At 28.3% G+C, this 22748-nt stretch overlaps 2 protein-coding genes across 2 annotated transcripts; both read left to right on the plus strand.

Moving 5' to 3' along the window:
* The first annotated feature begins 8170 nt into the window (after nt 1-8170).
* LOC127248386 (uncharacterized) lies at nt 8171-10392 on the plus strand. The gene is made up of 2 exons (XM_051270699.1): nt 8171-8390; nt 8547-10392. Exons 1-2 carry the CDS (start codon nt 8213-8215, stop codon nt 10160-10162), a joined length of 1794 nt encoding a protein of 597 aa, XP_051126656.1. The 5' UTR covers nt 8171-8212; the 3' UTR covers nt 10163-10392.
* Nucleotides 10393-18362: 7970 nt separating this feature from the next.
* LOC127248906 (cold shock domain-containing protein 3-like) lies at nt 18363-19348 on the plus strand. Its single transcript, XM_051271464.1, has one exon. The coding sequence runs from the start codon at nt 18427-18429 to the stop codon at nt 19153-19155; it is 729 nt and encodes a 242-aa protein (XP_051127421.1). The 5' UTR covers nt 18363-18426; the 3' UTR covers nt 19156-19348.
* The last annotated feature ends 3400 nt before the right edge of the window (nt 19349-22748 follow it).

A 22748-nucleotide genomic window follows, 5' to 3' on the forward strand; every position in this document is an offset into this window, starting at 1 on the left:
TAAGTGTGTAAATTTTCTCTTGCATAAATTTTGTAGATAAATAATAAAGATATTATATATATTTGTACACAGAGGAGTTTTTTTTTTTTTTTTAGGATGCTATGATTAGTATTAATTTGTTTAGTATTTTAATTTTGAATTTTAATTTAAATAGTGATTAAATATGATATTTTGTAAAAAGTATAGTAACTTTTTATTTTTTTCACAAAATATATACAACCTACGTGTTTAAACTAAAAACAAAACAAAAAATAAAACTAATTTTTAAAATTAAATAATACATTAGTATTTCAGATTTTTTTTTTTAAAAAAAAATTGTTTACTTTATTTTTGTATTTAATATAATATTTTAAAATTAATTATATAATATTTTTTATATAAACTGTAAATTTTGTATACTCTCATTTCTTTAACCATCTTTCTATTGGTCTACAAATGTTATTATCTTTGTATCATAGAAGACTAATAAAGTTAGTTTAATTTTTTTTTAATTTTTACTATATCTCAATATAATACTAATATTTTTTAAAATTATGTATAAAAAGCAAATAATTAGATAGATATGGGATGGAGGGATTATAAAAAAAAAGATATATATAAACAAAAGCACATTTACGCGTAAACATCAATTCAACATACAAACACGTTTGTTAAAGGTCATTTCGAGGAAGTTGACATTGCTACGACTTTGCTTGTATTTAATTATTTATGAAAGATGAGTATGTTTTAGTTTGAATAATATTTTTTATTTTTTTTTTATAATAAATCGTATTTGTAAATAAAAAAAATAATTGTATTATTAATTTTTGTAAGGGAATAGAATATCAATAAAACTTATATAAATAAAAAAATTATGTACGTGAACACACTTTTCAAAGGTACAAATGAATGATATTTTTATAAATTTAATCCTAACTTTTATTATTTATTATAAGTGCATCGATTTATTAACTAATTTGGTGCTATTATTTTAAACTTTGTTTGGATGGCCATTTTGTTGAATTTTTAAAAAATTAAAAATAAAAAAGTGTGTATTTGGGTGATTTTTATTAGAAAAATAAATATTTAATGTAATATATTTGAAAAAAAATAATATTAATTAATTAGCCAGAATTTTCAAGAATATGTATATAAATTATTTCTTTTGATATTTGTATTTGACTATTTGAAATTTTTATTTATATAATACTCCCTCCGTTCAGTTAGAAAGTATACATATTTCTATTTTGGGACGTCCAATTACAAAGTAAATATTTCATTAAATACCTTACTTTTTTCTACAAATACCCCTACTTTACATCACATCATTACTTTTACACCAAAAAGCAAGGGCAAAAATATCTTAAACACTGCGCCAAAAGTAATTGTATACTTTTCTTGTGGACAGAGGGAGTATTTAATACCATATATTGTAAAAATGCATATATATATATATTTATAATTCAAATAGTAAAAATGTAAAAATAAACCATAACGTACTAACAAGTTAATCAATCATTTGAATTGAGATTATTGAAGTTAATATAGCTTCTATATCAATAATTTCCAATACCACAATATTAAAACAGTACAATGTAGATAAATGCGGAAATAAAAAATTACACGTTTCCGTGTTATATATATAAATATATATGTATTGAAAAGAGTGTTATAGGAAATTACCATGTAGTGTTTGATATAGAAAATAAAAAATTGCGGAGAAAATAAATTTCAAAATAATTAATTCTCTTGTTTAATAAAATATAGAATTATGTTAATAAATAAGAAAAAAAATACAGCTATTTGAAAATTTATACATAAATATATGTAAGTTATGTTTCTTTTCAATCTAGATTAAAATTGGATATTTAAATTTTTCATTTAAATAATAGTATTTAATATTATATTTTAAGAAAAAAATATTTTTTGAAAAGATATTGACTCTAAATAGTAGTAAAAAAAAAATATTATGAATTTGTTTAGCAGTAACATTTTGAAAAATAAAAAAGAAAAAGAATTAAAATATATCAATCATTCCTTTCTATTTTTATTTGTCCCATATAATTTATTTATTTTGGAAAATAATGATATATTTTAATTACATTTTAAATTTTATACTTTATATTTTTAAAATTTTAATTAAACTATTTAATTTTTAAAAATTTAATTTATAATTATTTTTATTATATAATAATTATTTTTACTAATACACTTATCAATTATTTATTAATTACTATATTTTAACTAAATTGTCTTATCTATAGTAACGTTGACACTTTTAGTGAGATATAGTGAGTATTTTTATAAATATTTAATATAGTATTTTGTGCATAAAATATATGTCTAATATTATATACTCTTTTAGAAATAATATTGTATGTAGGTATAAGGTCTTGTCTGTCACACATAATTTTGTCTAGTATGATTTATTTTATTTTATTTTATTTGAAGATTATTAGGTTCGATAGGAGGTTACCAGAGCGCACTCGTCGAATAGCAGTTGTAGATTATCACGTTATAAAATAAAAAAATAAAATAAAATATTCAAAGTTATATCATAATAAAATAAAAATGGTAGTAAAAAAACGATTGGATTGTCAACTAAGCAACGTGTGGTTCCCGCGTTAGCAAGCTAAGTATTGTCGAGGAACCTTCTCTTAATTGTCAACTAATTTGATTGTACACGAATGCATGCAGTGGCTGAGCTAAAAAAATAAATAAATAAAATAAAATTGACGGATTGGAATATATATATATATATATATATAATATAAAAATAATTTAAAGATTATATTCCATTCGTTTTCATTTAAAATATCATTTTTATCATTTTTGTTCGTTTTATTTTAAGTATCATTTTTCTATTTTAGAAAAAAATTTATACACTAATATTAAAATACTTTTAATTTTTATCTAAATTACAAATATATTATTACGTATACAATTATTTTATAAAAAAGTATAATAAAAAAATATTAAAATATTTTAACACATTTTCGCTGACTAATGAAATATTATTATTTATTAATTTACTATAAAACACCAAGACGCATTTGATAAGGGACAGAGGAAGTATAATATGATTAAAACTTACAAAAATGTTACAAACAATTTTTAAGTTTATTTCTTTTATTGTATCTTTTTAAAATATTTTTATATTTTTGAAATATCTGAACCAATTTTTTTTTAATATTTAAATTAAATATATATAATAATAATATTTTTGTTAAATTTATAAAGATAATTAATTACTTAGAATTTAAAAATTATATAAATACGGCATAATAAAAATATAAAATTAAAAATAATTAGAAAGCTCAACACCCTTTCCCCGACTAGTTAGTTAGGGTGTGTTTGTTTGGGGGATTGGATTGGATTTACACTATTCATCCAATTTTTTCCCCCCAAAAACATCAAATCAAACACCTATTTTTTATTTTTTTATATTATACTAAAAATCAATTTTACATTCAAAACATCACGTCAGCACCTATTTTATAACTATTCAAATTCAAAATTTTTACTATTCAAATCCCAACTCAAAATCCAAACTCCCAAACAAACACACCCTAAATGCATTATCCATCTATCTCTTCCCAATTGATGTGGATGGATATATTACATCAATTCAAAGTCGTGTTTGGCGGGGTTTTCAGGGTTTCACTTAAACATTTATATACGATTTTTTATTTTTTATTATTATTATTTTTTAATCTGTCTATCCCACCATATTAACACACAATATATCAATATTAAATATATTTAACAAATATAAATAACTTAATTAAATTTTTAACATATCACTCATTCAAAATTCTTTTATTTTTATACATCTTTTTAATAAATAAATATTTTTATACTGTTTATTTAAATCTCTCTATTATAAAATTAGTTTATATTAATTATAAATATATTTTATTTATTTATTTATATTATATAAAAATTTATTCTCTACAAAATAATTTTTATATTATATATATTTTTTATTGAAATATAATATTTAAAATATTTAACATATATTTTAATTTTTTAAAATTATTGTATATTAATTTTTATTTTAAAAATACCAGAGAGCGAATAAAATATTATTTATATATATATATATATATTTTTCTCATGTTTTTGCATGCTCAAGTTTTTATATATAGCATTACATCCGGTTACTATTTAATTTTAAAATTTACAGAAACAAAAACACACAAAGTAAAGTGAAAACGAGGCAAAATCATACACGGCCGTATTTTTCTAAAGGTTATGGTGTTCAGTCCAAATCATATAATTACATCAGTTTCGTTACGTGTACACATCAATTTTTTCCATTAATTTTTTAAAGATGAAATAAAAATAATTAAAATTATTTCTTAAAATACAAAAATTGATAAGTATTTTATATCAAATATAAAGTTAATTATTTTTTATTTACTTGACTATTTTTTATTTTTGTTTCTAAAAAAATATCTAAGGTATAAAATTACAAGCAGACAAATCCAAATCTACTGCAAGTTGTTGTTGCTTATCCGGACTACATATTTCTGGTTGTACAACAAGTTATTTGCTGGGCCGGGTTGGCCGAAGCCTGGATTGATCCAGCCCATTTTAACCAGGCGCATAATTAAATCTAATATTTCCTAATATAATGGTTATGGTAGACACAAAAATTTATGAAGACAATGATCAGTAAATAATTAAAAATATATTAATAAAAATAATTATAAATTAATGTTAAAATAATTAATTGGTATAACTAAATATTAAAAAAATTTAAAATTTGAAATTTTTACATATGATTACGTGTAAGAGGTTAGAAATTTAATTAAATTAATTTATATTTATTAAATATGTTCAAGATGAATAAATTTATTAAAAATAGAAATGGGTCATCTTTAATGAGACGGGCAAAAAAGGAAAATGAGTCATCCGTCGCGGGACGGAGTAATATTTTTCTAGAAAATGGTGACATAAAATGTGGACGAACTGAAATGAAAAGTGTAACATTATATGTGAGACGGAAGGCCCTCTGTCTAGTTATTATGACCACTTTACTGTAGACACGAGAATTTAGGAGATCTATAATTATTAAATAATTAAAAATATATTAGTAAAAAAATTATCATGTAATAAAAATAATTATAAATTAAAATTAAAATAAATAATTAGTCTATTTAGAATATAAAAAAAATATAAATTAAAAATTTGAAATAAGATTTTAATGTTATAGTTCTTTTCTTTTTTTAAAAAAAAATTTAGACGAAATAAAATAAAAAAATCAACATGACAGGCGGTGAGACAAAATGAATAAATAACAGGTGTAGGTACTGTTCTATTATTTGCAAGTACACAATTTAAATTTGTGTTTGGGTAGGTAAGTAGTAAATAAAATATAAAGTATTTACGTATTTGTATAAAATGTAAAATAATATTTTTTTCGTCCACATATAAAGTATACAATTACTTTTGGCGCGGTGTTTAAGAAATAATAGTATTTTAATTATAATTGGTAGTTAAAAGTAGTGTAATGACATTTTTGCTCTTGTTTTTGGTGTAAAAGTAATGATGTGATGTAAAATAGGAGTATTTGTGGAAAAAAATGAGGTATTCAATGAAATATTTACTTTGTAATTGGACGCCCAAAATAAAAATATATATACTTTCTAGCCGGACGGAGGGAGTATTACAGAACAATTTACCTAATTTTTATTTTATATAGAAATATATAGTGCAATCTAATCAACCCTACATAAATTAGCCCATGGGCTGAGTTAGGCTAGTTTATAAAAAAATTGATCTAACCTAAAACTATTTTAATTTTATGAGAACTCAAATTGAACCGGGTTTAAGTCAAGCGGGCTTGGACCGGTCCAATACGTCCCGGCCCATATGGCCAACTTGACTTGTACCATACCAATAAAACTTATGAATATCACTTCTACTCACATTACGTTATTTAATTTCGAAATATTCATCGTTGGGGTTAGTGGTTAAATTTCAATGTTAAAAAATATATTTGGGAGTGTTTGGAGTTTGGGTATTTGAGACAAAATAAATAAATAAAAATAAAAATTGATACCTTAATATGATATAAATATATTTTTGATATAATATTTTGATGTGGGTTTATTTAGTTGTGCTTTGACGTTTTGGAAATAATAAAAATTTTAAATTATATTTTTTTAATCGTTCAATTGTGTGTTTATTTGAATAAACAAAAGAAGAAGATATAAATAGAAATTTTTACTTTGGTAAATAAAAAATAGAAAATATGTCATTTTTTAATAAAAATGAAAACAAAAATATAGATGAAAAAAAAAATGAATAAAATTGAATGATAGAGAGAATAGTAATAATTAATGGTATATAAATAGATATTCAACTTGATATTTTTTTAAAAAAATTCCATGTAATTTATATATAATTCAATATGTATTTAAAAAATTATTATCGATAAATAATAGAAACACACCCAAACAAACTCAATTATGAAAAAAATAACAAATATTGTAAAACCAAGTAGAAACCCATCCAAACAAACCATTTTGTTAAAATAAATAAATAAATCCAAACAGACCACCTTAATGGTTAAGAAATGAACTTTTTTCTTGAACTAGTAACAATGGTATTATTTATATTATTAGAATATACTTAGCACCAGCCCTATAACCAGTCCTTGTACTTAACCATTTAATTGATTTTAAACCTATTGTTCATTATTTTATTTTTTTTTCTAAAAATATCAAATTAAATATTTATTTTTTATTTTTTATATTATATTAAAAATTAATTTAATATTTAAAATATCACATCATATAACTATTTAAATTCAAAAATTTTACTGTTCAAATCCCAATTCAAAATCCAAACCCCAAACAAATAAACCTTAATTAATCGACTGTGCACAGGCCACACGAATATTCTCGAAATGATACTGCATGTAGACCCCACACTTATCAATTTTATCAAATAAAAACGACAGAATCCTTATTTAATCTACACTACATACGGAATTTAAAATAGATAAATTGTTTTATTTTAATTATTTGTACTCATTTATATGTATGATATCAAAATTTTAATATAATTAATTTATATTTATTAAATATATTTAAAATTGATAAATTTACTAAAAATTTTAAATTTAATAATATAATATATACTATATGTTTCATATATAAAATAATATAATATAGAAATACTTACAAGTTAAATATTCAATTATTTAAAAAAATAATGAATAAAAGAAATTTCAATCACAACTTCTTGTCTTCTTTGTGAATTTCCATATTATCAAAGTTTTTAATTATTTTCTTTTGGCATATTTTGTTTGCTTCGTACACCATCAATCCGTGCCTTTGAGAGTCACATTTATGTTTTGCGTTATTATTAGACTTAACATTAAAAATATGTTTATATTTGTATAATTTTTTGTCCAAATATTTTTCTATTAGTATTATAAGACACTAAAATATTTTGTAATTTTTTCTTAATTTGTACATGTTTTGATATAATAATTAATATCAAAGATCAATACGCAAAAAAATAAATGAAACTCTTATAGCCGAACGAAAGTAGTATTATTATTTTTGTAAAGATCGTATTTTAAATTTATAATTTATAATTTTTTTAATTTTAATTAAATTATTTATTTATATTTGTCTTAATATATAATTATTTTATTGATACACTTATTAAAGTATAATTTACCTGTGTCTATGTTTAGGTGTGCACTTACAAGGACAAATGAGTATTAATTTATTTGTCATTATTTTAATTAAAATACTAACAATTTCCTTTATTATATATATAGCTTTTACTCTATTTATAATTTTAAAATTATATCATTTCAAAATTATGTGTAAAACAAATAACCAATCAAAAATTTTTCCATACAATTTTAATACACATAATATTTATATTCTATTTTCTTACTAAAAATAAAATAAATTAAATTAATAATCCAATAAAAAATTAATATTATTTTTATATAATCTATCACAATTATATATAAATTACATAATAATAATAATAATAATAATAATAATAATAATAATAATAATAATAATAAAATAAAAAATAAAAATTGTTAGATTAAAATATTAAACAAACAAATTCAAAAGCCAATGACGATTGACGTAGTACAAACCTGAAGTTCACGTAACATTACCAAAACACAGAAAATCATGAAAGTAAATAAACCTTTCTGCCGTCAGTTTAATTTGTCTGATTGGCAAAAGGTGTTATGTCGAGGAATTACGACAACTGGGAGAGGCTAGTTGCCGCCACGCTCGACCGCCAGAAGCTCCGGGACCTCGCGCTTGCTTCTTCCGCCGACACCAGCTTCACCAGCTCCGTCCCACCTTGTTTCGACTCCTCCTTCACTTTCAAGTTCAGATCCTCCTCGCGCAACCATGTCTCTGGTATTTTACTCTTAACTATTGCTGATTAATTCTTCAATTCTCCACCTTAACTCATCCAAATTACCCCAATCAATTCATGATTTGATTTGATTTGATTTCAATCTCTTTCGATTAGGAATTTCGATTTGTGACCCAGTTCGATTACGAATTTCGCAGGGATGCCCTATTTCCGTTCGGCGATTCGATTGGCGGATGATGCAGTTAGGGTTTGCGAAAATCCTACTTCCTTCAAGCCACAATGCTCTCAGATCAAAATCAAAGCTCTAAAGGTTGCTCAGCTCCTGCGCCAGGCGATGCTCGCGGACCACGAGCTGTACGATCGACCTGCGCGCCGCGTAATGGAATCGACGGAGACCGTACTGAAACGAGCGATTTCGCTGGTGCTGCGATGCCGAGGGCTAAAACGAGTGTTCACAGCAATTGCTCCTTCTTCCTTCCCGAACATCTCCTCTCTGCTCGAACACTCCATAGCCAACATCCGTTGGCTCCTCAGCGACGGCCAGTACCACGGCGTCCCTCCGATTGCCGCCGACGAACCGGTCCTCTGTGACATTTGGGTTCTGATTGCAATTCTTCACACCGGTTCAGCTGAGGACCGGTCCAATGCTGTGGCCTCTCTGCTTTCCTTAGCTCACCAGAGTGATGTTTACAGAAAGTTGATTGTTGAAGAAGGGGGTGGAGTTGAGCCATTCTTGAGATTAGTACTCGAAGGAACTCCGAAATCGCAGGCGAATGCAGTTATGGTGATCACATTGCTCGGGAAGGAACATCGTTGGGTGATTGACGACATGGTTTCGACAGCATTTGTGTCAATCCTCAGAGAAGCTCCTCTGATCAAGCTGCAGGGGACTGTGGCGTGGGCTGTGTCGGAGCTTGCCGAGATTCTCGTCGATTACGAGAGGTATAATTTCGTGCACTTGCTTAGCCATTTAGCGTTCAAAACTTTACCGGAAGATAGGAAGGTCTACTTGGCGCGAGCAACAAGGTCGGATAGCTCCGGCGACGAGCGCGGAGCTTCGATGTCCTGTAATTGTGATCAAACATTAGAAATGTCGGATCTTGCGACGGATGATTATATAAAAGTAATGGCTACGAGGGCCCTCTGGCGCCTCGCCATTGCCAACATGTGGAATTGCCGAATCATCACAGAGTCGAAAGCTTTGACGTGCTTTGCGTTCTTTTTAGAGAAAGGACCTAAGGAAGCTCGATACAACTCTGCCATGGCGTTGACGGAGATCACTGCCGAGGCTGAGCAGAACACCGAGCTGAGACGGTTGGCGTTCAAGCTGAACTTGCCGGCGTACAAAGCCGTGGTCTATCAGCTCCTCAAAGTCATCGATCATGCAGAATCAGCGAATTTGATTCCCTGCGTCAAGATTCTCGGAAATCTTGCGAGGACGTTTAAGGCTACCGAGACGGCGAGGATGATAACCTCTCTAGTGAAGCTGCTGGATGCGAAGGAGGCTACCGTTGTTAAGGAAGTTTGCGTCGCGCTGGCTAAGTTTGTGTGCTCGGATAACAAGCTCAGATGGTACCATTCGAAAGCGATTGTCGATGCCGGAGGGGAGAACTTGTTGGTTCGACTCGTGCGCGGTGGAACGCAGACTGCTGCCGTTCGACGTTCTGCGTTGACGTTGCTTTGCCATGTTGCTTCGAATCTTATGTGTGACGAAGCTGTGGTGCTTACGACACTTCGGTGGGCGTTGAAACAGGCGTCGTTGGTACAATTCGATGACGTCGATCGCCGGCTGCCGGGAATGATGCTGCATTAGTACTCTTGGGACTAACTCCGGCGAACATGGCCTTGGATGGTTGGGGGGGTGCATACTTTGTTGTGAAGTTAAGAACATCTTTTGTAGATAAAATCAGGTAAGTAGCAATCGTAATATTATTATTATTACACATTGTACTTTTAATTAGAATTCTTCGTGTAAAATTGTAGATGAAACGACTTATTTCTTTCGATGCTTAATTATTTATTTATTATGTATATATATATTGATATTGATTATGTATATGGATGTTTTACAATAGTCGCAATAGTCGTGATTACGTCAGAAAGTTCAAAAACAAATTCGTGCCAACTCAATTAGAAAAAGACAATATCATACTAATATTGAATTGACACCGTCCGAATAGCCGTGATATGGGCAGTAACCGAGCTTGCGGAGATTTCATTCGACGAGTTAGGGCATGTGTTGGTTCGTTTACTAAGCAATTTAACACTCAAAAATTGTATTATTATTAGTAAAAAAAATAATAGCGACCTATAAATATATATAATATATAGACGCGATAAACTCAAATAATATCAAATCTAAATTTAAATTTAAAACTAAATATTTAAATACCTCAACAAAAGCCACGGTGTACGAACCTAGGTTCTCATAAAAAAGGCAAATGAACCCTTGTAACGAGGCTGTTGGTAACATGTCGGCGAATTTTAAGACTTTTGTTATCTGTGTTATATTCTCTCTCCCACGTTACCAGAGATACTCTCTTCTATTTTATATTTGCAACAAAGATACTCATCCTAATTTTTTAATAAATTTTTATTTTCATATTATATATATTATCTTTTTAATTATAATTTTATATTATTTAATTGCTTTAAAATTTATAATTATATTTTATTTAATAATTTAAATTAAATTTATTAATATTGATTTGTTCAATAGAATTATACTCTCTCCGTCCCAAAATATAGTCTTATTGTGTTGGACACGAAATTTAAAGAATATTGATATTATATTGATAATAGGTAAAAAGTAAGGATAAATGAATTTTTTGCCCTTGTGTATATTAGTGTAAAAATAGTGGCAATTGTGTAATAATAATAAAAAAGTAGAAATAATTTTACGGTGATATGATTATTTATAAAAATGAGACTATTGTTTTGGGACGGACAAAAATAGTAAACAAGACTATAGTATTGGAACAGAGGGAGTATAATATTTGTATTTATATATTTAAAATTTTAAATTGATAAAATATATTCAATATTTGTATCATGTTATAAAATACAAAATATTATGAATTTTAAAAATATTACAAAATTTAAATATAACAATAAATTCAATATAAATTAAAAAAACATAAACATATATAATATATAATATATATATATATACACATATATACATAAATGCTAAGAGATGCTGGAAAACAAAGTATCTATTATTTTTTATTTTTTATTTTAAAAAAATAGTGATGGACTAAGGCTTCGGAGATGCGCCCATTGTGAATGGTCTTAAGGCTTCGAAGGCAAGAATGATAACTCTTCGGTGAAACTGCTAGGAAGCCTTGAAGGAAAAAAAAAAATAAAAAATAGTCCTAATTCAACAAAAAATTATCAATTTTACTTCCGATAAAAAATAAAAAATAAAAATAGTTTTATTAAAAACAAAATTTAATCACTATCTATCCCAAAAAATACCGAGAGCAATTGCAATGGCAAAAAAAGGAAAAAAATGGCCTCTTTAGCCTACGTGGCTAGGCCATGCGATGGACTTTTGATTGTTGAAAGAATCAAATTGTACAATAGTATGTTTTAGATGCAGAGAAATACTAAGAGAGCCTATTCATTCCAAACTCTATTTTTTTTTTTTCAATTTATTCTTTACAATAGCAATTTCAAACCTAGAAGTTGTATTGAAGGTCTATTTGAATCGAACTTCTAGTTTGAGAGACTCGAAGATGTTTCTTGATTCCCAAATATCTCAAATTTATCAAAAAAATTGCGCCCAAGATTGAATCAAATCCAGAATTTAAATAAAAATGCACGGAGAAGAAGCAGCTGACGAAGGAGGAGAGAAGCGGAAGAAAGAAGGGAAAAAGTAGGGGTAAACTATTTTATTAGTTCCGTATTTACCATTTTCTCCATTTTAGGATTTGAAATAATTTTGTTTGGAAATAGCCCCGTAATTAAAAAAATTTTCTAAATAAGTTCTCCGGTGCCGAACTCGCTACGCTGGCATGCTACGTCTGACAAGTTTCCCAATTTTTATTTTTTTTTACGTAATGTCTTAGTAAACAGTTCTTTTAGTATGCGATGGAACTTTAAATAAAAAATAATCTTGCAAATAAAACATTTTCACCGAAATGATTCTCCGATGTGTTAATAACGTGGCGATGACATGTCAATCGTGTCACCGCAAGACTATTTTTCTATTATGTACATGTTTTAATCTAGACTGAGTTTGAATATTAAAATAATACTCCCTCAACTATAGTCTTAATTGGGTTGGACACAAGATTTAAGAATTATTGATATTATATTGGTAGTCGATAGAAAGTACGAATAAAAGATTTTTTTGCCTTAGTGTAAAAAATATTGACAATTGTGTAAATAAAAATGAAAAAGTATAGATAGTTTTATGACGATATAATTATTTATGGTAAACAAGACTATTGTATTGGATGAAGGAAGTATTTTATATAATTTTTTATAATTTTTTTTTTAACACAAATCTCTAGTTATCTTAGACATCAATAGAATAATGTGTGTTGTTTTTTTTTTTTTTTTTTTTTTCATCTCAGATTGAATTTGAAATTTTGAATTTTTTATTTGAATAATATTTGGAAAAGAATTTTTTTTTTTTTTTTTTTTCTGAAAAATATAAAATCCAAAAAGAAAAACCTTATGTGAAAACTCAAAATGGAGCCTATTACAATATAAAGTTTAAAAACTATAATCATCCATTTACACAAAATGTATTAATTAGTTGAATTAAGCACATACATTATATTACATAACCTCGTAGCATACTTTAATGTTCATAGTGATTATCTAAATGAGGAATGACCAAGTGAACATAATTGTCTATTGCCATTAGGTTGATAGTGCAAATGGCAATAGATAAAAAAAAATAATAATAATAAAATAAAAAATAAAAATAAAAATAAAATAAAATAAAAATGGAAGTGTGTAATGTATAATACTAATAATCTTACTCCTAGAACAAAACCAATTTCGGTTTTGATGCCAAAATTGTTGAACTAGGCATAAATTAAGAAGAAGAGATAAAATAACATAAAATAAACTCTCAAAAACTATTGAAAATATATATATTATTCTTCAATAAAAACAAATATAACAATAAACTCCAACTAAAACCTGCAAAGTATCATTTATTAAAAAAATTATTGCTCAATAAAAAATACAACAACACAGGGATGATGCTTGTCTCAAAATAATAATTAAAATATAATAAAAAATATTCTCATTGACTCAATTAAATTTAAAAAGACAAAAAATGCTCACCAATTGAATTTACCAGCTAAAATATGAATATTGCACATATCAAATCATGTGTTGAGCATCAGAGTACCCAATTGATTTCAAATATTAATCGATTATATAATCAAAAATATTCTCACTTGAGTCAACTAAAACTTGAAATATCATTATTGAAAAAAATTATTACTCAGAAAAAAAAAAAAAAATAACAGCGGATCATAGAATAAAAAAATATTGCATATCAAATCAGGTGTTGAGCATCACATAACACAAACCGGTGTTGATTATCTCAAAATAATAATTAAACAAATAATGAAAAATATTCTCATTAACTCAACTAAATTCGAGAGAATCGAAAGATGACTCACTTATTGAATTTAATAACTACAACATGAATCTTAATCATATCAGGCCCTGAACATCGGGGCACACTGTGTGCTGATGATCTAAAATAATGTTAACTGAACATATAACAAAAAATATTCCGATAAAAAAAAAAATCTCATATCGATTAAATTAAAACCTAAAAATATCATTTATTGAAAAATTTTATTACTCAGTAAAAAAAAATATAACAATAGATTATAATATTGACCAAACATATAATGAAAAATATTCTACAGACTCGGCTAAATTCCAAAAATCAGGAGATACTCACTTATTGAATCTAACGACTAAAACATGAATATTACAAATTTGATCAGGTGCTGAGCATAAAACACAAGTGTTGCTATCTCAAAAAAATTAGTTGAACCCATAATGAAAAATATTATGACAGACTGAACTAAATTTAAAAAATGTCAAGAGATGATGACTTACTTATTGAATCTAATAACTAAAACATAAGTATTACATATCAAATCTGGTGCGAGCATCGTATCACATTAGAGGTGGTGATTTCAAAATATTAATTGAATTATTACTGCTGATCTCAAAATATATTAATTGAACATATAATAAAAAATATCCTGACAAATTCAACTAAATTAAAAAAATTCAGGAGATAACTCACTTATTTAATCAAACAACTAAAGCATAAATATTACAAATCTGATCAGGTGTTGAGTATCCGAGCATAGATGTTATTGATCTCAAAATATTAATTGAACAAATAATGAAAAATATTATGTAAGACTCAATTAAATCCCAAAAATCAAGAGATGACTTACTTATTTCTAATAAGCTAAAATGTGAATATTACAAATTAGATCAAGTGCTAAGCATTAGAGCACACCTGTGCTGCTGATCTCAAAATATTAATTAATTTATTACTGCTGATTTCAAAATATTAATTGAACAGATAATATAAAATATTTTGATGGACTCAACTAAATTCTAAAAACTCAGAGATGACTCACTTATTGAATCTAACAACTAAAATATAAATATTATAGATCTGATCCGGTGTTGAACATCAGAGCATGAGTGTTGCTGATCTCATAATATTAATTGAACATATAATGGAAATAGTTTGACAGACTAAACTAAATTCCAAAAAAAAATTGAAAAAGGATTTACTTATTGAATCTGATAACTAAAATATGAATATTACAAATCACATTAGGTGTTGAGCATCGGAGCAGACGCGGTGCTGCTGATCTCAAAATATTAATTGAACATATAATAAAATATATTCTAACAAACCCAGCTAAATTAAAAAACTCAGAGATTACTCACTTACTACATCTAACAACTAAAACATAAATATTATAAATCTGATAAGGTGCTGAACATCAGAGCATGGGTGCTAATCTCAAAATATTAATTGAATAGATGATTAAAAATATTTTGAGAGACCCAACCAAATTTAAAAAACGTTAAGAGATGACTTACTTATTGAATCTAATAACTAAAATATGAATATTACAAATCACATTAGGTGTTGAACATCAGAGCATAAGGATGTTGCTGATCTCATAATATTAATTGAATAGATAATAGAAAATATTCTGACATATTCAGCTAAATTCCAAAAACTCAGAGATTACTCACTTACCGAATCTAACAACTAAAACACAAATACTACAGATCTGATCAGGTGTTGAGCATTAGAGCATGGGTGTTGCTGATCTCAAAATATTAATTGAACAGTTATTGAAGAATATTTTAACAGATTCAACTAAATTCCAAAAAAATTAAAAGATGACTTACTTATTGAATCTAATAACTAAAATATGAATATTACAAATTAGATCACTGATAACTAAACTTAGAGCACATGGATGTTGCTGATCTCAAAATATTAATTGAATACATAATAAAAAATATTATTACTGATTCAGCTAAATTCCAAAAACTTAGAGATTACTCACTTAGTAAATCTAACAACTAAAACATAAACATTACAGATCTGATGGGTGCCGTTGATCTCAAAATATTAATTGAACCGTTAATGAAAATTATTTTGATAAACTCAACTAAATTTCCAAAGAATTAAAAGATGACTTACTTACTGAATCTAATAAATTATACATGAATATTACAAATCAGATTAGGTGTTGAGCATTGGAGCACATTGGTCCTGCCGATCTCAAAATATTAATTGAACAGATAATAAAAAATATTTCGACAGATTCAACTAAATTTAAAAAACTCAAAGATTACTCACTTACTGAATTTAACAACTAAAACATAAATATTACAAATCTTATGAAGTGCTGAACATCAGAGCATGGGTGTTAATCTCAAAATATTAATTGAATAGTTAATTAAGAAATATTTTGGCAGACTTACTTATTGAATCTAATAACTAAAATATGAATATTACAAATCAGATCAGAGCACACGGATGTTGCTGATCTCATAATATTAATTGAACAAATAATAGAAAATATTCTGACAGATACAACTAAATTCCAAAAACTTTGAGATTACTCACTCACTTACTGAATCTAACAACTAAAATACAAACAGTACAAATCTGATCAGGTGTTGAGCTGAGCATAAGAGCATGGATGCTGTTGATCTCAAAATATTAATTGAACAATTAATGAAAATTATTTTGACTGACTCAACTAAATTCCCAGAAAATTAAGAGATAATTTACTTATTGAATCTAATAACTAAAATATGAATATAACAAATTAGATCAGGTGTTGAACATCAGAGCACACGATGTTGCTGATCTCAAAATATTAATTGAACGTATAATAGAAAATATTCTGATAGATTCAGCTAAATTCCAAAAACTCAGAGATTATTCACTTGCTGGATCTAACAACTAAAACATAAATATTACAGATCTGATCAGGTGTTGAACATCAGAGCATGAGTGCTGTTGATCTCAAAATATCAATTGAACCGTTAATAAAAAATATTTTGACAGACTCAACTAAATTCCCAAAAAATTAAGAGATTACTTACTTATTTAATCTAATAACTAAAATTTAAATATTACAAATCAGATCAGGTGCTGAGCATCAGAGTACACAGACTCTCAAAATATTAATTAAATAGATAATAGAAAAATATTATGACATACTCAACTAAATTTCAAAAACTTAAGAAATTACTAACTTATCGAATCTAACAACTAAAATATGAATATTACATATCAAATCAGATAGCGAGCATCAGAACACAAGGATGCTGCTATATCAAAATATTAACCAAACAGATAATGAAATATTTTCACTGACCTAGCTAAATTCCAAAAAATAAAAAGATAACTCACTTGTTAAATCTAATAACTAAAATATGAATATATGTATGTATAATTTAATATTCTCACCTTCGAGAAGAAATGTAATACAATAATTTTATTTTATTTGATATTTCTATATAAATATATCAATTTTTTTTATCTCTCTTATAAAAATATTCTTAAAATTCAACATATTTATAATAATACAATTCAATAAAATTTTTAAAAAATTATCATAAGCCAAATGTTATTTTTTTGGCTTTTCACAAAACGCAATTATATTTACATATGAAATATTATTATATTTAAATCGATGAAAAAGAAAATGAACATTTTTATCTTGAGAGAAAAATAACCTTTATAAAAATATAATTATTTTATATAATCTATTGAATGAAATTAAAAATAAAATTATATTTTAATTATAAAAAATAGTATAAAATATCCGATGAGTATATATATTTTAAGATATAAGATGTGGTAAATTAATTCATAGTCAATACAAATAAAGCTAAAAAAGAGGGACGGATGTTTGTGATTTTATTTTATATAACTGAAATAATTATTAAACGATATTTTCCATAGAGAATAAATATATTTTTTATTCAAAACAATTTTATTATATAATAAGAAATTATAAAAAAAATAGAATAAAAAAAATATCTATAATGAATTCTTTAATTTTAGGTTATATATTACTATTAATCTTCTTTTTCACGTCAATTTTTTCATAAAAAATTATATTAGATTAAAAAAATCAGGATAGAAACACACAAAATATATACATATATATTCTCAATATAATTATAGAAAAATAAATTAATGGAAAATGTAAAACAAATAACAGTGTCGTCCCAAATTTATAGTATCATTTTTCAATATTTTGTACGTGGGCAAAATATTTAATTGTATTGGATAAATTTTATTATCAATTGAATATAATACTATTATAATAATAAAATGACTATAATAACATTCCAGCTCAGATTACAATTTAAAAAAAAATAAAATAAAATAACAAAAAAAAAAAAAAAAGCAGACCTAACAACCTTCCCAAAGATTTTTTTTAGGGCTTCCAGAGTGTTTATATATAGGCAGATACAGTCCTGCAGTGATCCGCAGTCACTCGGAAATCTCTAGATTCATTTTCATCAATGGCGGAGGAGAAGGCGAATCGATCCACCGGCGTCGTCATCAAGTTCAATGATCAGAAAGGCTATGGATTCATCCGCCCCGAAGAGGGCGGTGAGGATTTGTTCGTCCACCAAACGGCAATCAAATCCGACAGCTATCGCACGCTGCGGGAGGGTCAGGCCGTCGAGTTCACCATCATTCTAGATGGGGACAAGACGAAGGCTGTTGACGTCACCGCTCCCGGCGGCGGTCCTGTGGATTCGAGTTCTCGGAGGGGGGGAAACAGCAATAACCGCGGCGGTGGTTACGGATTTGGCGATCGGAGGAACGATGGGAATGGTTACGGTTATCGGGGAGGCGGCGGCGGAGGCGGCGGGGAGTGCTACAATTGCGGGGAGTTCGGGCACATGGCTAGGGATTGCAACAACGCCGGCGGAGGCGGCGGCGGAGGCGGTAGCAATGGAGGTGGATGCTACAACTGTGGCGGATTTGGGCATCTGGCCAGGGAGTGCCCTACCGGATCCCGCGGCGGCGGTGGCGGTGGCGGCGGTGGCGCTTGCTTCACCTGTGGGGAGCCTGGCCATATGGCGAGGGACTGTATGCGTGGCGGCGGTGGAGGCGACGGTTACAGCCGTGGCGGTGGTGGCTTTGGCAGGTTTGGCGGAGGTGCTGGCGGTGGAGGTAAATGCTTTAACTGCGGGGAGCCTGGGCATTTCGCCAGGGAATGCAAGGAGGCGCCTCGTGCGTGATTGAAGGCCTGAATTTGGTAGTTTATCTGTTTTATTTTTGGGTTCTGTTGATGCTTTCTTTTGGACGAGCTAATATGCTTTGATTGTGATTTGATGATCGTGTCGGATGAGCTTTTATACCTATGGTATGATGGTGATAAACTGATAGTATTTTTATAATGGTTTTTGGCTGAAGTTGAAATTGTTTTGGGCATGCTGCTATCTATTGGTTTTGTGATTTGAAATTCGATCGAATTGGTTGTTTTTAAGCGCACAATGTGGTGGTTTTGTGCCCTCTTTGCATAATTCTGACTTTGCTCTGCATTCTGCACCTCTGGGAAGAATTATTGTTCTTCTTTAATGGAGGTTCTTTATGCTGGGAGTGTATGTTGTGATGTATACAGATATGAAGAGTGGCCTTTTATTTGTGATCTTGAATTATGCTGTCATATGTGAATCATTTTGAGTTTATTGTTTGTTGTTTTTGTGTCAAACCAAGTAGGCACTGTTTCAGTTTTACTGGTATGCCTGTTAAGGATGATTAATTGGGGAATTTGAGATAGGAAGTCTAGTGGATTTTTTAAATCTCTATTGACCCTATGTGATTCTGAGTTTGAAATGAGTTGCTTGTAGGTGTATTGGTTTTGGTTTGTAAGTACTGTGGTCTGAATTGTTTATTTGGGGAAACCCGTTCACTGTTTACAGTGATTTTCAGCATCTTTGATGCGTCTACCTTGGATCAAAATTGAAGTTTTGATCATTTGTGACTCTCAAGTGTAGATGTTCTAATAATTACATTTTTAGGTAATGCCATACTATATCTTCAGGTTATGTTTTTCTTAAGGCATGGTTTGTTTGTTGTTACTGGTCGGCCACAATGTCGATAGGCAGATAAATGCACATTGCTAGGCACTTTCCACAGCTTGATTTTGACCTAACTTCTTTCAAAATTTCTTTTACAAACATGGCCTATTTGAGGATGTTTAAATGAATTTGATCAAAAATGGTGTATTTGAGTGGGCATCTTTTAAGGTTAGAAGTTCTTGACTAGAATGTTTCATAACTTCAAACCTCTCAATTTAAGCCTTTCAGTTGTATGTGTGTGGATCTTTTTTTGCTTTTTTTTTTTTTTTTTTGCATGAATGAGTATTAGTACAAATGGTGGGGTAGTTTTGTTTGACATATCATTGTTCACAGGCCACCCCTCTCACCACGAAGGTTATAGGTTCTATGGATGTTTGCTAGCTTGTATTCTATATAGTATATTGGCTTGTAGTGTTCATTTGGACATGATTAGGGATGACAATGAGAATGGGTATATCCAATATCTGACCCGGATCCAGCTTGTTTAGTTAAAGTCTGGTTCAACTATTTGGATATCGAGCAGGGCACGAGTGGTTAATCAAGTAAAGTTTTCGGGTTTGGGTTTGGGTTGTATCTGGATTTATATTTAATCCGATATAATATGTAGTTTTGAGTCATGTTAGGTCTCTATCTTGTGTGTGGCTGGGTCGAAGTATTGTTAGGATTTATTCAGGTCTGGGATATGATACTTGTTACATATTCAGGTCTCGTAAGGGATGACATGATAGCGTTGGGTCAAAAACTTGAGTAAATACATGTTTGATGTATTCAATGCTTGCCCTATTATGATATCATAGTCAAGAGTTCACTCCTATAAAGTTAGGCCACCTCTTACAGTGTAACACTTACACTGGAAATGAATATGGCATCTCACACACATATTAGATCATGTGTTTCTAGCACATACATAAGCTAGCTACTTCGAAGGCCTTTAGTAGCAGCCTTCAGCGTCAATAGCTGCCTTTGAGTGGATCCAACCAAGAAAAGTGCCAGAGTGAGTTTACTTGATGAGGGCGCTTCCCTTCGATCAAGCAACTTAACTAGGGGGCCTATCATCCTCGCTTTGGTAGCCTCGAATTTTCTTGCCCGATTGCCTACAATTTGAAGACATGTTAGCAGGATTTCTTAATCTCCCCGATGAGGATTGATGATCCTGAAGAGCTGATCAGCTACTGCTTTGTACATGGAAAGGAATTTGAACTTGAATGCTGCACTTGTCCTCTCTCGAATGTTGTCCTCCTCCGCAACCTCACTGATCCTCATCAGCGCTACCATTGTATCGACTCCTCGGCCGGTCCTCAAATCTTGAATTTTTATTTATTTATTTATTTTGTATAATATGAGAATCCGCAGCCGTTAACCGAAAGTACGCACTAGGTAAACTTCCGGCAAACCTAATACTTTCCAAACTAGGTCTTCAAATCTTGGTTTTGAATATGATGAATGGTGATTTTAGTTTTGTTAGTGTGACTTATCCCTCCCTCTTCTTGGATGATTAGATTGTTTAGTGTTACCTCTATCTTTTCCTTATTCACTCAATTGTACAATTCATTTAGAGTTTAAGATTATATATAGTGTGCTTGCTCAGTTGCTCTTGCTTATCTTGGTTTGCAAGTTTCACCTTATGAGTTTTCAAAGTGTTTTTCAGTAAATAATTTATCAACATCATAACCTTTTTCAATTATACAGACAATACAATTGAACTTTGTTGTACAGAAATTTTTTTCTATGAAAACAAATACAACAGTAGACTCCAATTAAAACATAAAAATATCATTTTATTGAAAAAATTAGTACTCAATAAAAAATAAAAAAAAGTATAATAATGGATCATAAATTAGGTCAAACATTAAAATACGGATTTTGCTGATCTCAAAATATTAATTGCATAAATAATAAAAAATATTCTCAGACTTAGCTAAATTTCAAAAAATCAAAAGACAACTAGCTTATTGAATTTAACAACTAAAATATGAATATTACATATCAAATCAAATACTGAACGAGTACTGAGGATCAGAGCGCACTAGTGGTGTTGTTCTCAAAATATTAATTGAATATTCTCACTAACTCAACTAAATTCAAAAAATTCAGGAGATGACCCACTTATTAAATCTAACGACTTAAACATGCAAATCAGGTACTGACAATCAGAGCACACTGGTCTGTTGATCTCAAAATATTAATTAAATATTCTCACCAATTCAGCTTAACTCCAAAAATTCAGGAGATGGCTCATTTATTGAATATAACAACTAAAACATGAATATTACAGATCAAATCAGATACTGAGCATCAGAGCACACGTGCTGCTGATCTCAAAATATTAACTAACTGATAATAACTAAATTAAAATAAAAAAAAAGTGATGACTCACTTCTTGAATCTAACAATTAAAACATAAATATTACAAATCAAATTAGGTACTAAACATTTGAACATCAGAGCACACATGTTCTACTCATCTCAAAAGATTAACTGAACTAATAATAACTAAATTCCAAAAAACTCCAGGGGATGACATTTATTTAATCTAACAACTAAAACATGAATATTACAAATTAAATCAGGTACTAAACATGAACATCAGAGCAAGTAGGTTCTACTGATCTCAAAATATTAACTGAACTGATAATAACTAAATTCCAAAAAACATCAAGGGATGACTTATTTATTTAATCTAACAACTAAAACATGAATATTACATATCAAATCGTACTGAGCATCAGAGCACACAAGTTATGCTAACC

This window comes from Andrographis paniculata, unplaced genomic scaffold, assembly GCF_009805555.1.
Source record: "Andrographis paniculata isolate CXL003 unplaced genomic scaffold, ASM980555v1 Contig34END, whole genome shotgun sequence".
NCBI lineage: Eukaryota > Viridiplantae > Streptophyta > Magnoliopsida > Lamiales > Acanthaceae > Andrographis > Andrographis paniculata.